General features: G+C 31.6%; 1 protein-coding gene across 1 annotated transcript; it reads left to right on the plus strand.

Moving 5' to 3' along the window:
• The first annotated feature begins 939 nt into the window (after positions 1-939).
• LOC143042496 (F-box/WD repeat-containing protein 7-like) lies at positions 940-22,004 on the plus strand. Its single transcript, XM_076214814.1, has 13 exons — positions 940-1,033; positions 4,005-4,134; positions 4,871-4,989; positions 5,663-5,927; positions 6,662-6,744; positions 7,751-7,868; positions 9,198-9,332; positions 10,961-11,221; positions 11,791-11,904; positions 12,621-12,802; positions 15,599-15,824; positions 16,445-16,655; positions 17,066-22,004. Exons 2-13 carry the CDS (start codon positions 4,030-4,032, stop codon positions 17,344-17,346), a joined length of 2,100 nt encoding a protein of 699 aa, XP_076070929.1. The 5' UTR covers positions 940-1,033; positions 4,005-4,029; the 3' UTR covers positions 17,347-22,004.
• The last annotated feature ends 187 nt before the right edge of the window (positions 22,005-22,191 follow it).

The following is a 22,191-nucleotide window of genomic DNA, read 5'->3' on the forward strand; positions in this document are numbered from 1 at the left end:
TAGATATAATTGTTATGCCTTTTTTCCCCTAATATGTGTGTGGCTCTGATCTGGCTGTGGTTTAACATCTAAGAATTGAGATGGTTACATTCATATTTATATATGATTTATATCAACATTATTGTGTCAATTATAAAAATCATTTTTATAAATTACTTTGCTCTTCATGGTCCCTTTAATTGGAATATAAAAATATTTTATCTTTATTTAATTATCTCATTAAGGGAGCTACCATTTGATTTTTATGGGGGGGGGCTAGGATGAAAAATTTTGTCCTGCATTTTTTTTTAGCTGTAATCTCTGTCCTGCCTTTTTATTTTTCACTCTGTTCGGTCCTGCCTTTTTTTTTTAGTTTATCCTGACTTTTTTTTTACCTAAATTGTCGTCCTGACTTTTTTTTTTTTGCCAGTGTCTCTTCCTGCCTTTTTTTTTTACTCAAAACTCCTGTCCTGCCTATTTTTTTCAAATTTCATCCTAGCCCCCCCCCCCCCCCCCCCCCTAAAAATCAAATGGTAGCTCCCTAATAACGTTTTGCTTTCTTTCTGTTGCGTCTTATATATGTAATCAAGGATATACAAATCCTTCATGTAATTTAAAAGCGCTGTAGACACAGACACTATGGCTGTAGAGCTTATCTTATGCCTGTGTTTTGTTGACCATGCCTACTCTACAACATATTTATTTGTATTTTTTATTAAGTATATAATATCTTTATTGCTAACGTATGTCACAAGTTCATGATTTACTGAAAAAAAGTGAAGATGTAATATTTTTTATTATTCTTATTAATTATTTGCTTGCCACAATATTTACAACTGAACATCAAAGATTTGTATAGTACCTCTAAATTCGTGTACACTGACATATATATCAAGTGTTCGAGTAGGTACGTTGTCAAGTTCTTTTTTGGTTTTTAGATCTATTTTCAGATTCGGCTATTTTCGTCACTCTCCGTCTATCATCGATAAATAAATATGGCGATGGAACGGATAAAGTTCTCCTACGTAAACACTACAAATCGCCCCCATTTCAGGTAGGACAACGGCCTTGCTATGCCACAGTATCAATATTAAAGCATATAGTTTCACGTTTCTTTGCTAGATCCAGTTTCTCTGTCGGATTTGCATGGCAATCAAACAGCTGATTAATGTTACGCGGCCACGACCCTTTTTTGTTCGATTTTAGATATTTTTCTTGACATTGATCGCGTGGTTATCAACTTAATCTAGGGAAAACTAAGATGATCAGAAATCAAATTATGATTTGTTTTAAGCAATGTTTTATATTGTATTACACAGACAGTCGAGTGTACTAACTACATGAAATACAATAAGTAAGGTTGCCTTTTTGAAGGTATTGATTCGTTGTTGAACTTCAAAGAAAACAAGACACCATACGGTGATGGTTTAATAACCTTTACGTTAACCACAGTCTCTACCCATTTATTTAATTCCTCCTAACTTAAAGCCTATCTTTCTAATCCTGCTAATCTACATGTAGGGGGGAGAAATATACCAATGGGAAAATCAACTTACATTTAAGGACAAAGAAAAAAAAAGAAAAGTCATGACTGAAAGAAATATCTGTACATGTTCAGGTCATAATAACAAGTACTGGCTTTTATACAATGAGTTGTAGGTGTCAGTTTGTGTGGGCAGATTAAATGCTCTTAAAAAGACTTGCACTTGTCAATGCTTGTTGTGCGCACAACTAGTTCTAGATGGTACTAGTTGATTATAATTTGTGGACACAAAGAGAGTTGGTACATATGATACATGGTTTTATCTAGCTAATTTTTATGCCCCACCTACAATAGTAGAGGGGCATTATGTTTTCTGATCTGTGGCTCTGTTTGTTCGTTCATCCGTCCGTTCGTTCGTCCCGCTTCAGGTTAAAGTTTTTGATGAAGCTGAAGTCCAATCAACTTGAAACTTAGTACACATGTTCCCTATAGTATAATCTTTCTAATTTTAATACCAAATTATATATTTACCCAATTTCAAAGTCCTTGGAACATGGAAAATGATAGTGCGAGTGGGGCATCTGTGTACTTGGGACACATTCTTGTTAGTTTTAGTCTGGATCAATAGCAGGAACCTGCCCCTCAACCACTGTGTACCCAAATATAAGCTTTTTGTATGTGCATCTAAATGTATGCTGTAGTTTTTGTAATTTGTAAGTTTGACAAGGATTTTGTTATGCATCCATCTTTTCTTGTCTTAAGTTATTATATAATAGCCTGTTGCAGGGTTTCCCCTGGGTCAATTATTTTTTTCGCCACCTCTTTCGCTGAAACAATATATTTTTCACCACTTTATTATTTTTTTCGCCAAGTAACATAAATATATTTTTCGTTTAAAGTTTACCTGTTTTTCTACCCCCTCCCCTCCTGCCCCATTGTGTCTATGATTATTCTCTCAAACTTATTTTAGAGTTCACATTTTAATAAATAAACACTTAACATTTACTTTTAAACAACATATTTTTTTTAACTCACATGTAAAAGGGAAAAATATTCATTGTATTTTAAACAGTTGAGACTTAAAAGTAGTCTCCCTAACCAATTACCTATATTAAAGTCAAAGGGTAATTAAAGTTTTAAATCGGAGATTTTTCTTGCTTTTTAACATTTTTTCGTCACAACCGGTTTCCTTTCTAAACTATCTTTAAAAGGAGAGGAGACGTCAAAAGTTTGCTTCAAACACGTGTGTCGCAAAGTGGTAAATAAATTATGTATGTGACATTTTGCGGAAGCCATTTAACCATACCAATTTGTCAAACAATTCAATCAACACCTTTATTAATTAGTCCTTTGTTGTCGATAGCTATAAAATGTAATCAGCTGATTATTGATTTTCTTTCCAAATCTTAATGAGGTCAAGGTGAATTCCGGGTATTGTCTGATCGGGTAAAGTCCGAGAAACTCGAAAAAAGTAAATAAACAAGATGGAGGAAAATAAATCGTTATATATATTTCTTTCGCCAAATTCTTTCGCAAATGACGAAATTTTATCGCCACAATTATTATTTTTTCGCAAATTGCGAAAATGGCGACCGCCAGCGGAAACCCTGGCCTGTTGTGAACCTTTCTAGCTTGTTTGTGGCTGTTCATGCTATGCTGTTGCTGCATCTTCCATTGTTGAGTGTACTTGTGAAATGTTAGCAGTTTTCTTACCAAACAAATGAAAGTTTTTAACGACCTTGACTGGCTATACAGCCCTTGTACCAGTTCTTACCATTCATGCGGACAGTACATGTAAATGTACCTTAGGTTCCTTCTCAGAAAACTTAGGGTTGAATTTGCCTTATTTGCAACAGTTATTATGACTTTTTGTGTGTGCTTTACTTCAGATCTTCTGATATTTGTTCTCCTACAAAAATGTAGGTGTGAGTTGTTGGAGAATGTGTCCATTTAACATATAAAATCTCTAGCTTTTGTTTTTAAAGCATATATAACAATGTAACATTTTTTTCCATTAAATAATTGAAATCGCATTCCCCAGTTGTTTATCAATCTTCTTGTAGTTGTAAGTTTGTGGTCTTTTTTCTATTTTGATGGTTCTATACAGTATACAGTTGCTAGCAAACAGCCTTACAGAAAGTGTTACAGTGTTCAGGAGGTCAGTTATGTGAATAAAGAAGAGATAGGGTACAAGTAAATGAGGAAACTTTTAACAGGTCATGAAACAATAACAGAATTCACACAAGATAACATTTTTGATGACATTTTTTGGTGTAATCCTTTGAAATTGATAAAAACATTGACACGACTGGCCTTAAAGTGATGTACAAATGTATCTTGTATCATGGGTTTTAGTGCTATTGAGAATGCACCATGACATCACAATTTCCCTCAAAAAAGCATGTAAGGTACAAATATGATCTGGTGCTTTAATTATCTACAATATGTGCTTGTTTTTCCGACATCGTATTTATGATTACAAATTATGTATTACATGCTGACGACCTAACTTTACATTCATGATATTGATAATGTTTTGTAGAAAATAAAGATGATTGGCTGTGATAATGGCAAGCAAGAAAATAGATATCAACAAGGCTAGTGTAGAAGACTTTGAAAAAGTAAATGGTATTGGTTTAAGAAAAGCAAAAGCTATCATCAAATACAGAAAGGTCAGTTTTTCTCATGGTCATTATTTTAAATTTCTTGAAAAGTGGACATTAAAAGTATTTACATATTGTCAAGCCTGGGCACTATACAGTTATACAGTTTTTGTTTTACTCATTGTTGAGGGCCTAACAGTGTCTTACAGTTGTTTACATTTTACAAATTTGTTTCATTTGTAATTTTACTACAAATTCAAATAGGTATGCACTTTAATTGGCTTTAAGTTATATAAAACTGTCTATATAAAAAGATGTGGTACATGTAGGATTGCCAATGAAAAAAACTCCACCTGTGACAGTCAAACCAAATGACGTCAAAGGAAGCAACAAATGGTCATTGTATGACCTTCAATAATGATCAAATATCAAAACACATTGCAAACTACAACAGGCCCCATTGTTTACATACATGTATGCAAATCGGCACATCAAACTTTAGGCTCTTTGCTTTCTAGCTTATAGATTCAAAACAAATGAAACTTAACATACATACATACTTGTAGATTGAGAGAAAGGGGACAAGCAACAAGTGCAAATCATAGGTTTTAAAACAGATCAAAGAATTTTAAGATTGGAATGAGTCTAAGAACAACAGCTTTGGAATTTGAGTAACCTGAATTTTGATACCTTTTTCTGAAATTTTTTCAGCTGAATTAATTTACAATTCTATTAATTTGTATATTTCAAAGTAACCTATTTGGCACAGTACATTTTTAAAGATTTGCCATATAATTTATTGCAGTCATTTGGAGGTTTCTCAACCGTAAAGGATTTGAGTAGTGTCCCAGGAGTTGGGGATTGTATTGTGGAACAAAGTCGTACTCAGTTGACATGTAGTAACCGCAAACGCAAAGCTGTCAGGTAATTTATATACTTAAATACAGTATACTACATTGTACAAAATACTAAATCTATAATTGGATAAGCTTTTGAAACTGGAGGAAAAGCATGGGTTGTATTTTTAACTGTCTCATAACAAGTACAAATTTTACATTTTATATTTTCTGACAATGCATGTATATTATTTTTTTTATGAATAAAAAAACACACAGCTTCTTGGCAACTAGACAAGTAAAATCATACCTCTGAAACTTTCAAAGAGGGAGATTTTGCACTAACAACATACAACATTTTGAAGCTAGATATATAACCTGTTAACATATTCATCTACAAAGAACCAATAACATTTAAAAAGTATACTTTATCGCTTCAATTCATGATTTTGTGCAAGAGCTTCCCACTAAAAATGGTAGGTTTGGCAGGTATGAGTGAAATATTTGTCAGTTTACATAACATTGTATGTATTTGAAAATAATTCAATAAAAGTTTCTTACTTTTATTTTGAACATTTAAAAAAAAAATGAAACTTTCAGTTGTTGGGCTTTTTTTTCAAATTTTTAGTTCAAAAGGAATGTGCCATGTATTATAAATAAACTTGCATGCCATGTAAAAAATGCATGTTTTAAAAAAAAAATGGTATTTTTATGTTTTGTTCATTAAATATGATGTATGATTATTCAACTTATTTTTTCAGGACACCTAAAGTAAAAGATAATGTTTGTAAGGAACAGCCATCATCTAGTGGGTTATCAGCCAGATCTATCAGACACAATCAACGAGCACTGTTCAAATCAACAGGGGAACATGTTGATGATGGTAACAGTATTGTATCCCACGAAGGTCACATGTCAGAGGAAGAGTCTGGCGATGAGGTTATGTTCCGTGAAGAAGACAGGTCTAATGCTCAACATAAATCTAGGATTCCTATACCAGTCAATGGACTCTTCAGTAGCCATGTGGTTAGCATCTTACAAATTATTGTCTGTAAACCATCTTATCTTAGGGCTGTTACGGAACTTGAATTTGTCATTGTTTTATCCTCCCTTATTAGATGATAATTTCTGTTCAAACTATCTTTCTTCAAAGACCACCACCAATAGTATCTCATTAAGTGCCTTCAATTATTTGTGTGTGACAATATAGTTTAAAATTCTCATAAATAAGATATGTTTTAATTCACAGATTAATTAATGATTTGGGCTTAATTTTCTGTAAAAGAACCATCAGAAAGGAAAACAAAACTTGAATGCTGATATAATCTATACTCAAATATAATGGGTAATAAGTGTACTGATACTTATAAATACAACTAAGAAGTCAGATGAAGAGACAGAAGAGTATTAAGAATATATAGCAGTAGTGTGAATTACAAAATCGTAGCTTTTCATACATTAATGTTAACGGTGCAAACTAGTTCAAGTCTGGTCACATGTGTTATCTTAACACAAACAATTTTGATAGCAACGTAAGGCACATAGTAATTTACAAAAAAGCACAGGCTAAAAAGAAAGGAAATCATCTTATCAAATACAAATATAATATTTTATGTATACATATTTGATTTTACTTAAATATAAGTTTACAATAGAAAATAGTTATTTTTATCTTCTTTCAAAAGAGTCACCAATTTAAATGTTTCATTTTGTTAAATAGAAATTTTCCACAAATTGACGATAATGGCATCTTTTTTCAGATGAAAAGAAAAGGTCATGTGGTAAAGGAAGAGCCTGACTCGTCTCCTGGGAAAAAATTCTGTCGAGATGGTGATTATCAAAGGTAACAAGTGAATTTGTAAGGAATATTTTGTTGGTAATAGTGTATTGAAATTTCTCTAATTCTTAGCCGATTTATCGTTTTCCTAACCTGTTGATTATTTTTATTTAATCAAAGTGTGGTTCGTTTGATCTCAGCTATTCATTCGTCGAAATTCGATTATGACGTCAAATTGTCTTGCTTTTCTTCTAAATTTCCTATTGTGACGTCATGAAAAAAGGCGACCATGCCTGATGATGTCACATAAAAGGAACACATCTTTACAGAAGAAGGAATAAGTTTGCCTGCATACTGCATAAAAATCATTAGAGAAACTGATTCTACCACCAAATCTCGTGTAATATGATATTTATCCACTCTTGACAATTAAATTTTAAATATTTAAAACGCTCGGGCAAGCCTCGCGTTTTAAATTTGAAAATTTAACTGTCTCGAGTGGATAAAAGCGTATCACACTTGATGCAGTGGTAGAATCTATATATACATATTTTATATTGGGGTATTCGTTATAGATTTTAAAAGATTTATGACAACAAAATTTTATGCTATTTGTTCTGTAAGTATTCCATTCCATGGCTGTTAGACATCTAAGAAAACATTTTAAAATGCATGGAGAATGCTGTTAGACATCTAAGAAAATATTTTAAACTGCATGGAGAATGCTGTTAACTACGAGATAAAACAATGCTTAAGTGGTATTTCAATTGATCCATGTCGGCAATTAACATGATAAGTTTACCTAGCGAAATCTATATGAAATGAAATTTATGTGAAAAGAAGACAAAAATTGAAATTTGGGGACTTGCAAAGAAATTTTGTGTGAAATATATGCAAATAGGATTTTCAAGGTGTTTGGTACTTGTAACTGAATTGTGGGTCAAAACATTAACAAGTTTTAAAAGTTTAAATGTTGATGATCTTAGCGCAGTGGTCAATTGTGAAAATTGAGAATACCACGATGAAATAAATCCTTAATATTTTACTAATTTTTATCTATATATATTTTCAGTACCTTTGTGAACTTACAAAAGTCATCACGACAGAATTTAATTGCTACACAACGAATGAGGATTCCCTCCAAAGAGCATCCTCCAGACAAATTAGCGGAATGGCTGCAAATATTTCAGGTATTTCAGTTTCTGGTGTAAAGCTTCAATCTGAAGATGAACTCATTTGTACTACTGTGGATTCATTTATCTTCATGGGTACTAATTTAGGCAGATTGCAGAAAAAAGAGTTCTGTCTAATTCTGTATGCAAGTCTATAAAAAATGTATACTTTCTTGAGCATTTAGATTTGAGGTTCCCCTTCAAACACAAATTCCATGAAAATTTATATTCCACAAAAAATAATGAATCCACAGTTAACCTTATCCTTTAAAAAAAACAAACTCATTTCTTTTCAGTCAGATGAAAAAACATGGCCACCAGAGGCCATCTTTGATTCTAATTTGGCAATTTTGAATTATAAAATCTTCTTCACTAAAACTACATGATGGTATGTTTTACGAATTATGTGGTTGATTAAATAAAGTACTCAACATGTGTTAGAAGATATATTCTCTTGTGAAAACTTTGCAAACCTACAATAACAATCTCCTCAGGGTCATCAGAAATATTAATAAGTAAAAAGTATCTTGATATCAGTTTGTTTTGTGTCTCGCCTACTTTTGCTGTAAATCGCAGGCTTAACAAAAATGAGGAAAAAAATCAATAAAAATATTCCTCTTGATACTATCTTTTGATTGTAAGAAGCTTCTGTCCAAGTTTGGTAAAAATCCAGGATAGTTTATGAATCTAATAAATGTTTTAAAAACTTTAACTGCAGACTGTATGTAATGTTAACTGGAAGAAAAACTAAGTCCATTTATAAGTAAAATACAGATACACAGGTACAAAATATTAACAAAATTTCCTTCTAGATACTAGCTTTTGATCATAAACAAGCTTCTGTCCAAGTTTGGTACAAATTTAAAATAGTATAAGAAATTAAGTTATTATTTTTTTTTTTTAATTTAACCACAGAGTGCATGAATGTGTTGTTTCCTGGCAGAAAATCTAAGTCCATTTAAAAGTAAAATACGGAAAAAATGGATTTATTTTTTTACAAAATTTACTTCTGGATACTATCTTATGATCATAAACAAGCTTCTGTCCAAGTTTGGTAGAAATCCAGTATAGTTTAAGAAAGTTATTCAAATTTTAAAAACTTTAACCACAGAGTGAATATTTGTGGACGCCGACGACGACACCGACGACGACGGAATGTAGGATTGCTTAGTCTCGCTTTTTCGACTAAAGTCGAAGGCTCGACAAAAAACAACATTTTAAGCAGATTATACTGATGATTATATGATTTTAAGTTTGTTGATTATCAATATTTAAGATTTTCTTTGTTCTGTCATATCGGACCATCAAATTGTCATAGATGTATTAAATTGTTATTGTCATTTACAGAATTGGGGTAATGCTGAGAGGTTGATGGCTCTGGATGAGTTGATTACATTCTGTGATCCCACACAAGTTCGTCACATGATGCAGGTCATTGAACCTCAGTTCCAGAGAGATTTTATATCACTTTTGCCAAAAGAAGTATGTTTAAAACTGTTTGAGAAATTCATTATACCCTCATTCTAAAAAGTAAAATCAACAAATTACTGAACTCCAAGGAAAACTCAAAACGGAAAATCCCTATTGAAATGGCAAAAATCAAATGATAAAACACATCAAACGAATGGGCAACAACTGTCATATTCCTGACTTGGTACAGGCATTTTCAAATGTAGAAAATGGTGGATTGAACCTAGTTTTATAGACCTAAACCTCCCACCTGTACCACAGTCGCATCAAATTTCATTAAATCGACAACAATGTGTGAACAAAATGTCACAAATAGGGGTACAACAACAACACGAACCCCACCAAAAACTGGGTGTTAATGCAGGTGCTCCAAAAGGGTCAGCAAATTCTGCTCCACATGTGGCACCGTCATGTTGCTCATTTTACAAAGCTGGTAAATAGTCCAATTCGGTAGGTCACATTTGTGAGAAGGGAAACGGGATTGTAATTACGACATAAGGAACATATCCGATATCATCTGCATAATGGATATTCCATTACAGTCAACCAACTTGTGATGGCATCCATAAAATTTACAAAGTGATGATTTCAACTTCACAATATGGAACTCTTGGTTTAAAAAATGAAAAGGTCACAATTGGGAAACTGAAATCAACTCTTTTGTGGTAAAGTTTTATTTTCAACCGACCCTCATAGTCAATTTCAAGATATAAGTCCTAATCAAATGGCATAATCAAAAGCTCTAACACATCAAACGAAAGAGGAGTTAAACAGTTTTACCGCAGTCTATCCATCAGCTGGTCATTCTTTCCCTCCAATCGTCACATGAGGTTTTTATAACATCCAAAACTACAAATCAGAGCTTCCTGAAATTTGGTATGATATAGTGTGTTTTCAAAAACTTTCATATTGTCTGAATACTTATAGATTCTTGGAATAATAAAATTGAATGATTTTTTTGTCACTTATTAGTATATGAATATTGGAAATGAGAATATGTAAGGGAGGAATATTTGTGATAATTCTATCAAAACCATGTTTTGTTTATACTCGTATACATGTTATTCTGGATCAGCCCTTGAATTTAAATATCTGATTTGTTAAAGTCTACTATACAAATAAGGAAATTAAAAATTAAAATAATTCATTATTATTAAAAAATGTGCTAAATTAGCTCATTTTTCAGAATATAATAGCATAAAAATATAGTATATATGCCAGTACACATAATTAACAGCGCCTGGTGATGTTTCATAGCCTGACTGGTTTCAGTCCAAAAAGGACCTTCATCAGAGGCAGAATGGTGGATTAATGCTTGCACCCTATTTATATAGATATGGTAACCAGCGGTTCAGATTTAACCGGCGGTTCAGAGTTAACTTCTACTAACAAAAGCTCCATTTGGAGTTAATGTGTTTAGAGACCACTTATGTCAGTACACCTTTCATATTGCATATTTCAGAATATAATTAAACTATATGAATCTTATTGGTGGGAACACCCTTAAATTTGGTTTTAGCAACCCTTTGTAATAATTGAAGAATGTATTATTGTTTATAATTGCCTGTTTATTCATATTTAATTATATTATTGTTGTAGTTTAACAATTTATTCATAATAGTATTTAATTTTTGTTTAAGCTTGCCCTTTATGTGCTGTCTTTCCTGGAGCCAAAATCTTTACTTAAAGCTGCCCAGACGTGTCGATACTGGCGAGTACTGGCAGAGGACAATTTACTCTGGAGAGAGAAATGTCGCGAAGAAAGTATTGATGATAATTTAGTGTATGGGATTAATCGACTCAGACGACGTCATACCTCACGGTGTCCTTGGAAGTCATTGTACATGAGGCAGCATCAAATAGAACTCAACTGGAGAACAGGAGAAATACCTGGTCCAAAGGTATGTATGACTCATACATTTATATTTCATTGTATGTGTAAGCAATTGTTTTGTCTTATTGAAATATTGATTATAGTAGAAATAGCACTGCATTTGCTCTCTAGCCAAAATTTCTCTAAAATATATAAAAGGTTTTAAAGATAAAAAAAGGGTTTGTTGTTGTTTGTTATTGCAATGAACAGATACAATATTTTTCTATACAGCCATGACAAGGAATATTGGAAGTCTGTTGTTTTATTGTTTTTATTACTGTTACTATGCACAAAGATGAGAAAAGTTAAAACAAAGGCAAATGTTAATGCTTTGACCATTTATCATACAATAGCTAAAATATGTATCTATGATGAGTTTATGATATCAGCCATAGAGTAGAACAGGGGGAATACATGATTCACAAATAAGGAGCCAGGGAGGACACATATTTAATTATACTCCTGTAAAGTTATATCAACATAGAAAAACGGAAGAGTTAAAAAAATTACTTGTTCTCTATATCCACGCTTATAACAATAAAGTCAGTAAATAATTATTGTTTAAATTCTTTTCATCAATATTCATATCTATTTTAGTTGTTAAAAGGTCATGATGACCATGTGATAACCTGTTTAGAGTTTTGTGGAACTCGTATTGTCAGTGGGTCAGATGACAACACCCTCAAAGTATGGTCTGCCATCACAGGAAAGGTAAAGTAAAGCTTTTTATTAGATAGATGATATTAAATAGCATATATGTTCAAATTGTCTACAAATTGTAAGAGAGGTCATCCTTGGAAACTAAATAAAAAGAGGTTTAATTCAACTCAAAATCTTTATACTCTTTCACAAAGAAACTTTAATCAATGGAATAATCAGTCTATAGAAACTGTACGTGCAAAATCTGTTAGCATCTTTAAAAATTGTATAAAAAACGTGGAAAACTGGAAAAAAAGATTAGGGCTATTCCAAAAAAAAATGTATGGGGGGGGTTGGAAGGCAGTTTTTGTCCTCACTCGCCACCCAGACAATTGTAATTGAGAATTATAGTGCATTATAGTGTGAAAAGTTGCTCTGATACCCATCACCCATGTATTATTAATGTAATGTGCCTTCCAACCCCCCATACATTTTTTTCTGGAATAGCCCTTATTTAAATTCCATCAATAATCATTTACAAGAAAAGGAAAATAAGTTGTCCTAATTATGAGCACAACTCATATAAAAGTTTAATTGCAAGCAGTCAGAAAAAGTTTTCAACTAAGATAGCTGCAGTAATCCAGGTAGTAACTTTAACAGACAAAAATATAAGCTAAAAGTAAATAGAATTGTCACTATAAATGTAAAATGTTGATAATTCTGTTTAGATCACTCATGCTCAATGAAGAAGAAATTTTCACTTCAGAATTATTTTGTCTATTTTTTAGTGCTTAAGGACATTAGTTGGTCACACAGGAGGGGTGTGGTCATCCCAGATGTCTAACAGTGTGGTCATCAGTGGTTCTACTGACCGCACACTTAAAGTGTGGAATGCAGACACAGGCCAGTGTATACATACATTGTACGGACATTCTTCTACAGTAAGATGTATGCATTTACATAAAAATGTGTAAGTATATGTATAGAATATAACCCCATATCCTTCGTTTTTCTATTATAGGTAATATGTACTTTGTTGAACATCTGAATTCATGGTTAACATGTTCTAATAAAATCCACAAAAATTAGTATCCCATGAATAACAATGAATCCACAGTTTTAAAGTGTTAGGTTGTTTTTATACGACCGCAAAATTTGAAAAATTTTTCGTCGTATATTGCTATCACGTTGGCGTCTGCGTCGTCGTCGTCGTCCGGCGTCCGAATACTTTTAGTTTTCGCACTCTAACTTTAGTAAAAGTGAATGGAAATCTATGAAATTTTAACACAAGGTTTATGACCACAAAAGGAAGGTTGGTATTGATTTTGGGAGTTTTGGTCCCAACATTTTAGGAATTAGGGGCCAAAAAGGGCCCAAATAAGCATTTTCTTGGTTTTCGCACTATAACTTTAGTTTAAGTTAATAGAAATCTATGAAATTTTGACACAAGGTTTATGACCACAAAAGAACGGTTGGGATTGATTTTGGGAGTTTAGGTTTCAACAGTTTAGGAATTAGGGGCCAAAAAAGGGCCCAAATAAGCATTATTCTTGGTTTTCGCACAATAACTTTAGTTTAAGTAAATAGAAATCAAATAAAATTTAAACACAATGTTAATGACTACAAAAGGAAGGTTGGTATTGATTTTGGGAGTTTAGGTCCCAACAGTTTAGGAATTAGGGGCCAAAAAGGGACCCAAATAAGCATTTTTCTTGGTTTTCGCACCATAACGTTAGTATAAGTAAATAGAAATCTATGAAATTTAAACACAAGGTTTATGACCATAAAAGGAAGGTTGGTATTGATTTTGGGAGTTTTGGTCCCAACAGAATAAGGGGCCCAAAGGGTCCAAAATTAAACTTTGTTTGATTTCATCAAAATTGAATAATTGGGGTTTTTTGATATGTCGAATCTAACTGTCATGACTGTGTTTGTAGATTCTTAACTTTTGGTCCCGTTTTCAAATTGGTCTACATTAAGGTCCAAAGGGTCCAAAATTAAACTTAGTTTGATTTTGACAAAAAATGAATCAGTTAGGTTCTTTGATATGCTGAATCTAAAAATGTACTTAGATTCTTGATTATTGGCCCAGTTTTCAAGTTGGTCCAAATCGGGGTCCAAAATTAAACTTTGTTTGATTTCATCAAAAATTGAATAAATGGGGTTCTTTGATATACCAAATCTAACTGTGTATGTAGATTCTTCATTTTTGGTCCTGTTTTCAAATTGGTCTACACTAAAGTCCAAAGGGTCCAAAATTAAACTTAGTCTGATTTCAACAAAAATTGAAATCTTGGGGTTCTTTGATATGCTGAATCCAAAAATGTACTTAGATTTTTTATTATGGGCCCAGTTTTCAAGTTGGTCCAAATCAGGATCTAAAATTATTATATTAAGTGTTGTGCAATAGCAAGTCTTTTCAATTGCACAGTATTGCGCAATGGCAAGAAATATCTAATTGCACAATATTGTGAAATAGCAAATTTTTTTTTAATTAGAGTTATCTTTCTTTGTCCAGAATAGTAAGCAAGAAATATCTAATTGCAAAATATTGTGCAATAGCAAGATTTTTTTTTAATTGGAGTTATCTTTCTTTGTCCAGAATCAACTTAAATCTTTGTTATATACAATATACAATGTATATTCACTTTTTACTACCAACTGATAAATTATAATAAATAACATTCAGTGATAACAAGCAGTTTTTTTTACATCTTAATATTTTATGATGTATTTAAATGAGTAGTTATTGTTGCAAACTCCATTAGAAATTTTAATTGAGATTAGTTTTGGAATAAGGGAAAGGGGGATGTGATTAAAAAAATTGGGTTCAATTTTTCTCATTTGAAATTTCATAAATAAAAAAGAAAATTTCTTCAAACATTTTTATGCCCCACCTACGATAGTAGAGGGGCATTATGTTTTCTGGTCTGTGCGTCCGTCCGTCCGTCCATCTGTCCGTTCGTTCGTCCGTCCGTTCATCCGTCCGTCTGTCCCGCTTCAGGTTAAAGTTTTTGGTCAAGGTAGTTTTTGATGAAGTTTAAGTCCAATCGACTTCAAACTTAGTACACATGTCCCCTATGATATGATCTTTCTAATTTTAATGCCAAATTAGAGTTTTTACCCCAATTTTACGGTCCACTGAACATGGAAAATGATAGTGCGAGTGGGGCATTCGTGTACTGAGGACACATTCTTGTTTTGAGAGGATTAATATTCAACAGCATAGTGAATTGCTCTAAGAGAAAACAAAAATTTTAAGTTCATTAGAACACATTCATTCTGTGTCAGAAACCTATGCTGTGTCAACTATTTAATCACAATCCAAATTTAGAGCTGAATCCAGCTTGAATGTTGTGTCCATACTTGCCCCAACCGTTCAGGGTTCAACCTCTGCGGTCGTATAAAGCTATGCCCTGCGGAGCATCTGGTTGTTTATTAAATTTGCTGTTTGACTGTTCAAGAATATTCTTAGTCATCTATACTACATTTTTAGATGCAGCTGGGATAAACTTACCTGTGTAGACTTGTTTTGTTTTGATTTTCTCTGCTGTTTGTTTACATTAGAATAGAAAAGTGATAAGTTTTTTCAAGCAAATAGAATGTATTATATATCACCATTAAACATTTCGAGTATAACAAGTTAAGCTATATTTATAGTAGAAACACTACAAATATAAGGTTAATTCAATGCTTATATTTTTTACGTTCAACCATTCCTGAATTTTTCTGATGGCAGTCATATTGTTTTGTCTTTTATTTTCAGGGTGGTGAGTGGATCACGAGATGCTACATTACGGGTATGGGATATTGATAGTGGTGCTTGTTTACATGTATTGATGGGACATGTGGCAGCAGTGAGATGTGTTCAGTATGATGGACGGAGGGTGGTCAGTGGAGCCTATGATTACATGGTGAAAGTCTGGGATCCAGAAACAGAAACATGTTTACATACACTTCAGGGACATACAAATAGGGTTTACTCGCTACAGGTATGAATTTTACTGTAATAATGGAATGAATTAGGGGTTCTAGGGTCATACTGATATCTTCTTTCTGCATATTCCCACATCTCTATGAATTACGCCAAACAGCTGTAACTACATGTATAAATAAGGTCAACAGGAGCTAATTGAAATATTTGATTCAACAACTTAAGGTGGTACCCAACACTTTCACTTAAATTAATTTGGCTCGTTTACTTTTCATAAAATTTTGACAAAGTATTTACTTTGACCCTTTAACCAAAATAAATAAATTTCAAAAATTTTGAACCAACCATTTTATCAGAAAAATTACACTGGTTATATAGCAGTTTGACACACACATTAATTTTGATCATTGAGAAGCTTAATATCCCCTTTAGCTGATTTTACAGAGTTATTTCCCTATAGTGTTAGGTACCACCTTAATGTATAAAAAAAATCAGGATTGGAAATAAATCTCATAAAAACATCATGAATATTCATGATGTTTGCCACTAGATGTTTAGCTATCTTTCAACCTTGCAAACATACAGAAAACTTATTTTAGTATTTACCTTATATACATAAGAAGTCAAAATTGGAATTAACATGTTAACTATTTTTAATTTTAAATGTGATGTTTACAGTTTGATGGGATTCACATTGTGAGTGGATCTCTGGACACATCTATCCGGGTTTGGGATGTAGAAGCTGGCAACTGTTTACATACATTAATTGGTCATCAGTCCTTGACCAGTGGTCTGGAACTGAAGGACAATATCCTGGTTTCTGGTAATGCAGATTCTACTGTCAAAGTATGGGATATAACTACAGGCCAGTGTCTTCAAACCTTACAAGGTAAGATTCTACTGTCAAAGTATGGGATATAACTACAGGCCAGTGTCTTCAAACCTTACAAGGTAACACATATTATGTAAATAAGTTCTCTCCAGGACAATGTGATATAATGGTGAAACTGGTAGAAATTGGTTGACTTTTAGATTTAGTCTTCCTGTCAGGAAGCTTGCCTTCTCAGTAAACATTTCACAATCTTGGAAACAAAAGTATAACCTTACTGATTTCTATAAAAGCTGACACTTATGAATTTCACAAACATTAACATGAAGTTTGATTATTCTTATTTAAATTATGACAAAACTCACTAAAAATGCATTCTAGTATTTAAACTTTTACCATGTGTATTTTTATTTCAGGACCCAATAAACATTCTAGTATTTAAACTTTTACCTTGTGTATTTTTATTTCAGGACCCAATAAACATTCTAGTGCTGTGACCTGTTTACAGTTCAACAAAAAGTTTGTGATCACATCCTCAGATGATGGAACAGTCAAAATATGGGACTTAAAAACTGGTGACTTCATCCGGAATCTTGTGGCATTAGACAGTGGAGGTAGTGGAGGGGTCGTGTGGAGAGTTCGATGTAGTAACACTAAACTTGTCTGTGCTGTTGGTAGTAGAAATGGCACTGAAGAAACAAAACTTCATGTACTCGACTTTGATGTGGATGAAAAGAAATGTTTATACTGATTGAGATTATTTATGTTCTTGTCATCTGTAGATCAGATTAACAAGGGAGACAACTTATTGGTTAGTGCACATCTGTTCCTGATACTAACAACAGGGCTCCAGTTGGACAGGCATTATGTTGAGTGTAAGGATAATATTTCTATTGGCTGTTTGTAGTTCTTGCCTCATCAGATTATACTGTAAATCTAGGATCATTTTGTTCAGATAATATAGTGATTATTATTTATATGGTCACAAATAGATGATAGTTATAGAGAATGATAAGATATAACATGCATTGTAAGGTTTTCATATCAAGAAAAGTCTTAAGCTAATAGGGCATACTAATGATAAATGTGATCTTTTTAAAACTGCATTATATATATTAAAATGTTTAATATCAGTAACCTGCATGAAATGCCAAATATTCTAATAAACGACAGTCAGTCAGTCAGTCACTTAGTTCTTCTTTAAGATCTTTTAGTTTTTCTGTCTTTACTATTACAGCTATAACTCTTTATCTTTAAAACCGTTTTTATTTTATGAAGCTGGCAACCTTTTCAGATTTTTAATGGAATTGTAGAAAAAAATGTAAAAATATTTATCTTAAATTACTCTAATTCTTTAAAACTTATGAAAAGAAAGCTTACATCGATCAAATATGGTAATAGTCTGTTATAAAGTGTAAGCAGAAATATCACTTAATGCGTTCACTTTCTAAATCTCTTGTAGTTTATATCAGACATACTTATATTTCTTTTTTTTTCAAATCATGCATACAATTGAAGATTTTGTATTTATGTTTAATATAAAGCGAACACTCATCAATTTGGTGCATCCTATAGCTGTAAGTCACAGTAATTGTAATAAAGAAGAACTGTTGTATATTTCAAATTTAGTATTGTTATCTGGTCATCTTGTTGTTATCTGTTTTTGGACATTATTGTTAAGTTTTTTTAACAGTGTAAACACTTAGTCAATACAGAAAAGGACTTATGTCTTTAAATATGGCCAAAGTAACTTCAACTGGAAAAAAATAATTGGATTTTTTAAAAACTTTTTTGTCATCTGTATTCATGCTTTCTAACAATATGAAACGTTTTTAGCTAACTCTCCTAAAAATCATTCTTTAAATGAATAATAAAAAAATGATTAATCAGTTCCTGCATACTTCTTTGGATCATTTACTGTATACTTTTGAAAAGCATCAGTCACTGGTGAAGAAGTGGAATATATTTTAATTCTGAAGAAAACCCAAGTTCTTTTGATTTTGGTGGCTAAATCTCTCTTTTCATTGTTAATCAATATTCCTGTATAATTTATTGTTTCCATTATACAGTGTAGTATGAATTTGTCTATTGATAATACTTTGTTGACTTTCTTAGCATTAGTATAGATTATCTTGTTAAAGTTGAATGAAAATGTTGTAATTGTGGAAACATCTTAAAAAAAATAAATTTAAAAATCAATTAGCAGAAAATAGAAATCGGCATATGCATGGATCTAAAATTGATGAAATTGTTTTCCTTTTTCCACAACAGATCATCTTAAAGACAATACATAATACATTGGGACATGGACTCTTTTGTTCTGTTGATAGTAAGATAAATATATATTTTTCACAAAATTGAACAATAATTTTTTTAATTTTTTTTTCAGGGGAAGTAAATCTTATCTTAAGCTATGAAGCATGTATTACAAGCTTTCAATCAAAAACCCACATATTTAACATCAGGAAAAATGTTGAAAAAATTGATGAGACTCAACAATTTTACAGAGATTAAAACAAACAAATATTGTGTTTTTGCAATGGTCTATATTAAATTTTGGTCCATTAAAATACCAAGAGAAACCTGTATGTGATCATTTGTTTTAACACTTTATTTGAGCACCATGATAAAATTACACCACTGTTAAAATAACCAGCAAAACAGCTGTTAGATATTATAATATTCCATCTTTGGCATTTTGCCACAAGGTACAATTTACCTATCAACTTACAAGTTTAATTGTAAAATGTATAATGTACAATTGTTAAGTGTGACTATATAAAGGTATTGTATACTTGGTTTTGTGTGATTTTTCTGGAGATGAATCTTTGCAGTTAAAAACAATTTTGTGTTTGAGTGAGATGATTTTTAAATGAATTTTGGTTTGTAAATCTCTTTGATGTATGCAGTTTCTTTCCAGACTGCGACAATTTCCTCAATCTATGAAAAGTTAGTTCTCATTAAAATACCACCAGATTAATTTGTCCATTAAATGAGGGTGGAAACAAAAGTTCTATTTCAATACATAGTAAAATGACACATAATTCTTTAAAGTTGAGAAACAGACCAGATCAAAAGAAATGATTATGTTAGTTTAAGATATCCTGATATTGTACCTTTGATCAATCATAAAATAAATGTAGATGTATATAATAAATATCAGCTTAGGTTCCAAAAGAGGCTTTCATTGGCAGAGATCAATTGTATCAATTGACTTGTGTTTGTCATTGCCACTTGTTAAACATTTGACACAAGGGAATGAAATTGTGTATTCTGTTGTATAGATGGAACTTGTTCTCTGTCATCACTTTCACCTGTGATCATCCAAATAAATGTGAACAAACAATTACTTATGTGAAATACTGTACAAGCATTGTTCTGTAGGGTATCTTTCTTCTTTTGTTTTGATGAAAACTATATGCTTACACTTTCAGACATTACATAATTTATTTGTACTCACTTTAAATGGTTACACCATGTTATCTCTGTATGCCTGATACAGATGTAAGAATGATAAATATTTTTAGAGATCTGTGTGAATGTTTTGTAGTGCTCATAGAAATTGGAATGCCTGTGTAACTTTCGATGTGTGTGTGTGTTTTGTCAGTATGTTTATTTTTCTAGATATTAAATTATGAGTGGTCAGTAATTTTTCCCTATTTTGGGTAATTATGTAATTGTTATATGTTTATCATTGTGTTTTTCTGCGTATCTTGTACATTTGAAGTCGTGGGAAGTAAGTATAACATACCACTGAGTTTCCTCTTGGGATTCAAGTATTTTCTCTTTAGTCTTGGTCAGGGACCATCTCAAAGTACATAACTGTAACACTTTATAGGGTTAGTTATTTTTACTTTTTGGTCAAATCTCTATTCATCAACTTAACAAATAAATTGTCACATTATGATTTAACTCTAAATCTTTACAGCCAATTAAAGATACTATGACACTTTGAGACAGTCCTTGGTTTTTCAAAACATCTTAAAGAGGGATTTCATCTAATGAAGTTTATATATATATTATTTATTTATTATCTATCTAGATGCAATATTTGATATTGTGTTCACATTTTGTTCTTACTATCTGTACATTTTTCTTTATTGTTCATTATATTTTTCAATATTGTTATTTGGTATGTAAATGTGTTGGGATTAAAAACTTGTGGTCAGATTTATAAAGATAAAGTAACTTGTTTAGTCTTGGCTCTAGGCCATAAAACTCTACACAGTACTTGAAAAAAACAAAATTGTGCTCAAAATACCAAATCCAGCATTTTGATTGGTTTAATTTGAGTGTGAGTACAGAAAAAAAGTTTTCTGACCACAAGGCCTTACTAAAGTTTTGAATAGATAAATTCTGGTTTCAAAAATGATTCTTTGTACTCCTTCTCTGTTATAAACATGCTAAAGTTAATGGACTTTAATTGATAAAAAAAATCACAGTATGAATTGTGTCCATAAATATTTTTAGAAAGATGTTAAAAGTTGAAAGAATTTATTTGTTAAAATAAAAAATTTTAATATCTCTTGAGATTTCTTTCTGGCAACCCAATTTAATTTTAGTCACATTACAACCAGTAAAAGATACCTCTTGTAAAATTTGTTAATATTTTTAAAGATTTGGTGTTCTTGAGTTAAAGATCTTTGATACTTTAAATTCAGATATTATTGCGAAAATGCAACAGGGTTATAATCCCAATAATTTAAACCCACATTTCGAAATTTTTTATAAGAATGAAACACGATTTTGGCATTGACGCAAAAACAAAAAATGCATTTTGGTCTAAAATAACAAAATCGCTATAATAAATGCACACAATAATTTCTGAATTTACATTAGTTGAAATAAGAGAGATGCTAATGGTGCAACTGTTGAATAATTGTTTCTCCAAGCATGACTGTCAAGCTGGTTACATGTACAAGCATAGTGAAACCAAGCATGACTGTCAAGCTGGCTACATGTACAAGCATAGTGAAACCAAGCATGACTGTCAATCTGGTTACATGTACAAGCATAGTGAAACAAATCTTTTTCAATCGTTGACATTTTTATCACACTTAATCTGGCAAGTATGTCAAAAATGCCTTACTAACACATTTAATTTTTAATCATGCAAAAACAAAGAAAGGAATTAACAATAGTAACAAAATACCTTGCTTGATTTGTACTTACTACAAAAATAATTTCTAAATTTGTTTTAAAGCTGTCTAAACTCCAAAAAATATAAAATCAAATTAATGATGCCTTGGTATTATTTATTTAATGGTAGTTATAAATATTTATCTGTGAAACTATTTCTGTTTACATAAAGATTAGATGTCTGTTTCTTAGTGTATATGTTTTGATCTGTTCCCATGACGATTGTTTTGTTATGTACAGATATTGAACAATAAATTTATAAGAAATATTTTTCAGAATTTAATTTATGCTAACCTTAGAACATATGAAAAGCATTATGTTTTCCATTCTGTTTAAAATCAGGTTAAAGTTCTACTTATTGGCCATGACAATAATGATTATTGAATGTGGTGGGGGACATAGAATTACCTAATGTCCTTACATCAGTATATCCGTTGGTCTTTTATTGTTAGTGATC

The sequence above is a fragment of the Mytilus galloprovincialis genome, chromosome 8 (assembly GCF_965363235.1).
Source record: "Mytilus galloprovincialis chromosome 8, xbMytGall1.hap1.1, whole genome shotgun sequence".
NCBI classification, from domain to species: Eukaryota; Metazoa; Mollusca; class Bivalvia; order Mytilida; family Mytilidae; genus Mytilus; species Mytilus galloprovincialis.

Excerpts from the sequence above, each read along its gene's own strand:
- LOC143042496 (XM_076214814.1), top strand. The coding sequence starts at position 4,030 with ATGGCAAGCAAGAAAATAGATATCAACAAGGCTAGTGTAGAAGACTTT. Across the intron at positions 4,990-5,662 it reads CGCAAACGCAAAGCTGTCAG|GACACCTAAAGTAAAAGATA; the intron begins GTAATTTATATA and ends TTATTTTTTCAG. Across the intron at positions 11,905-12,620 it reads GGTCTGCCATCACAGGAAAG|TGCTTAAGGACATTAGTTGG; the intron begins GTAAAGTAAAGC and ends TCTATTTTTTAG.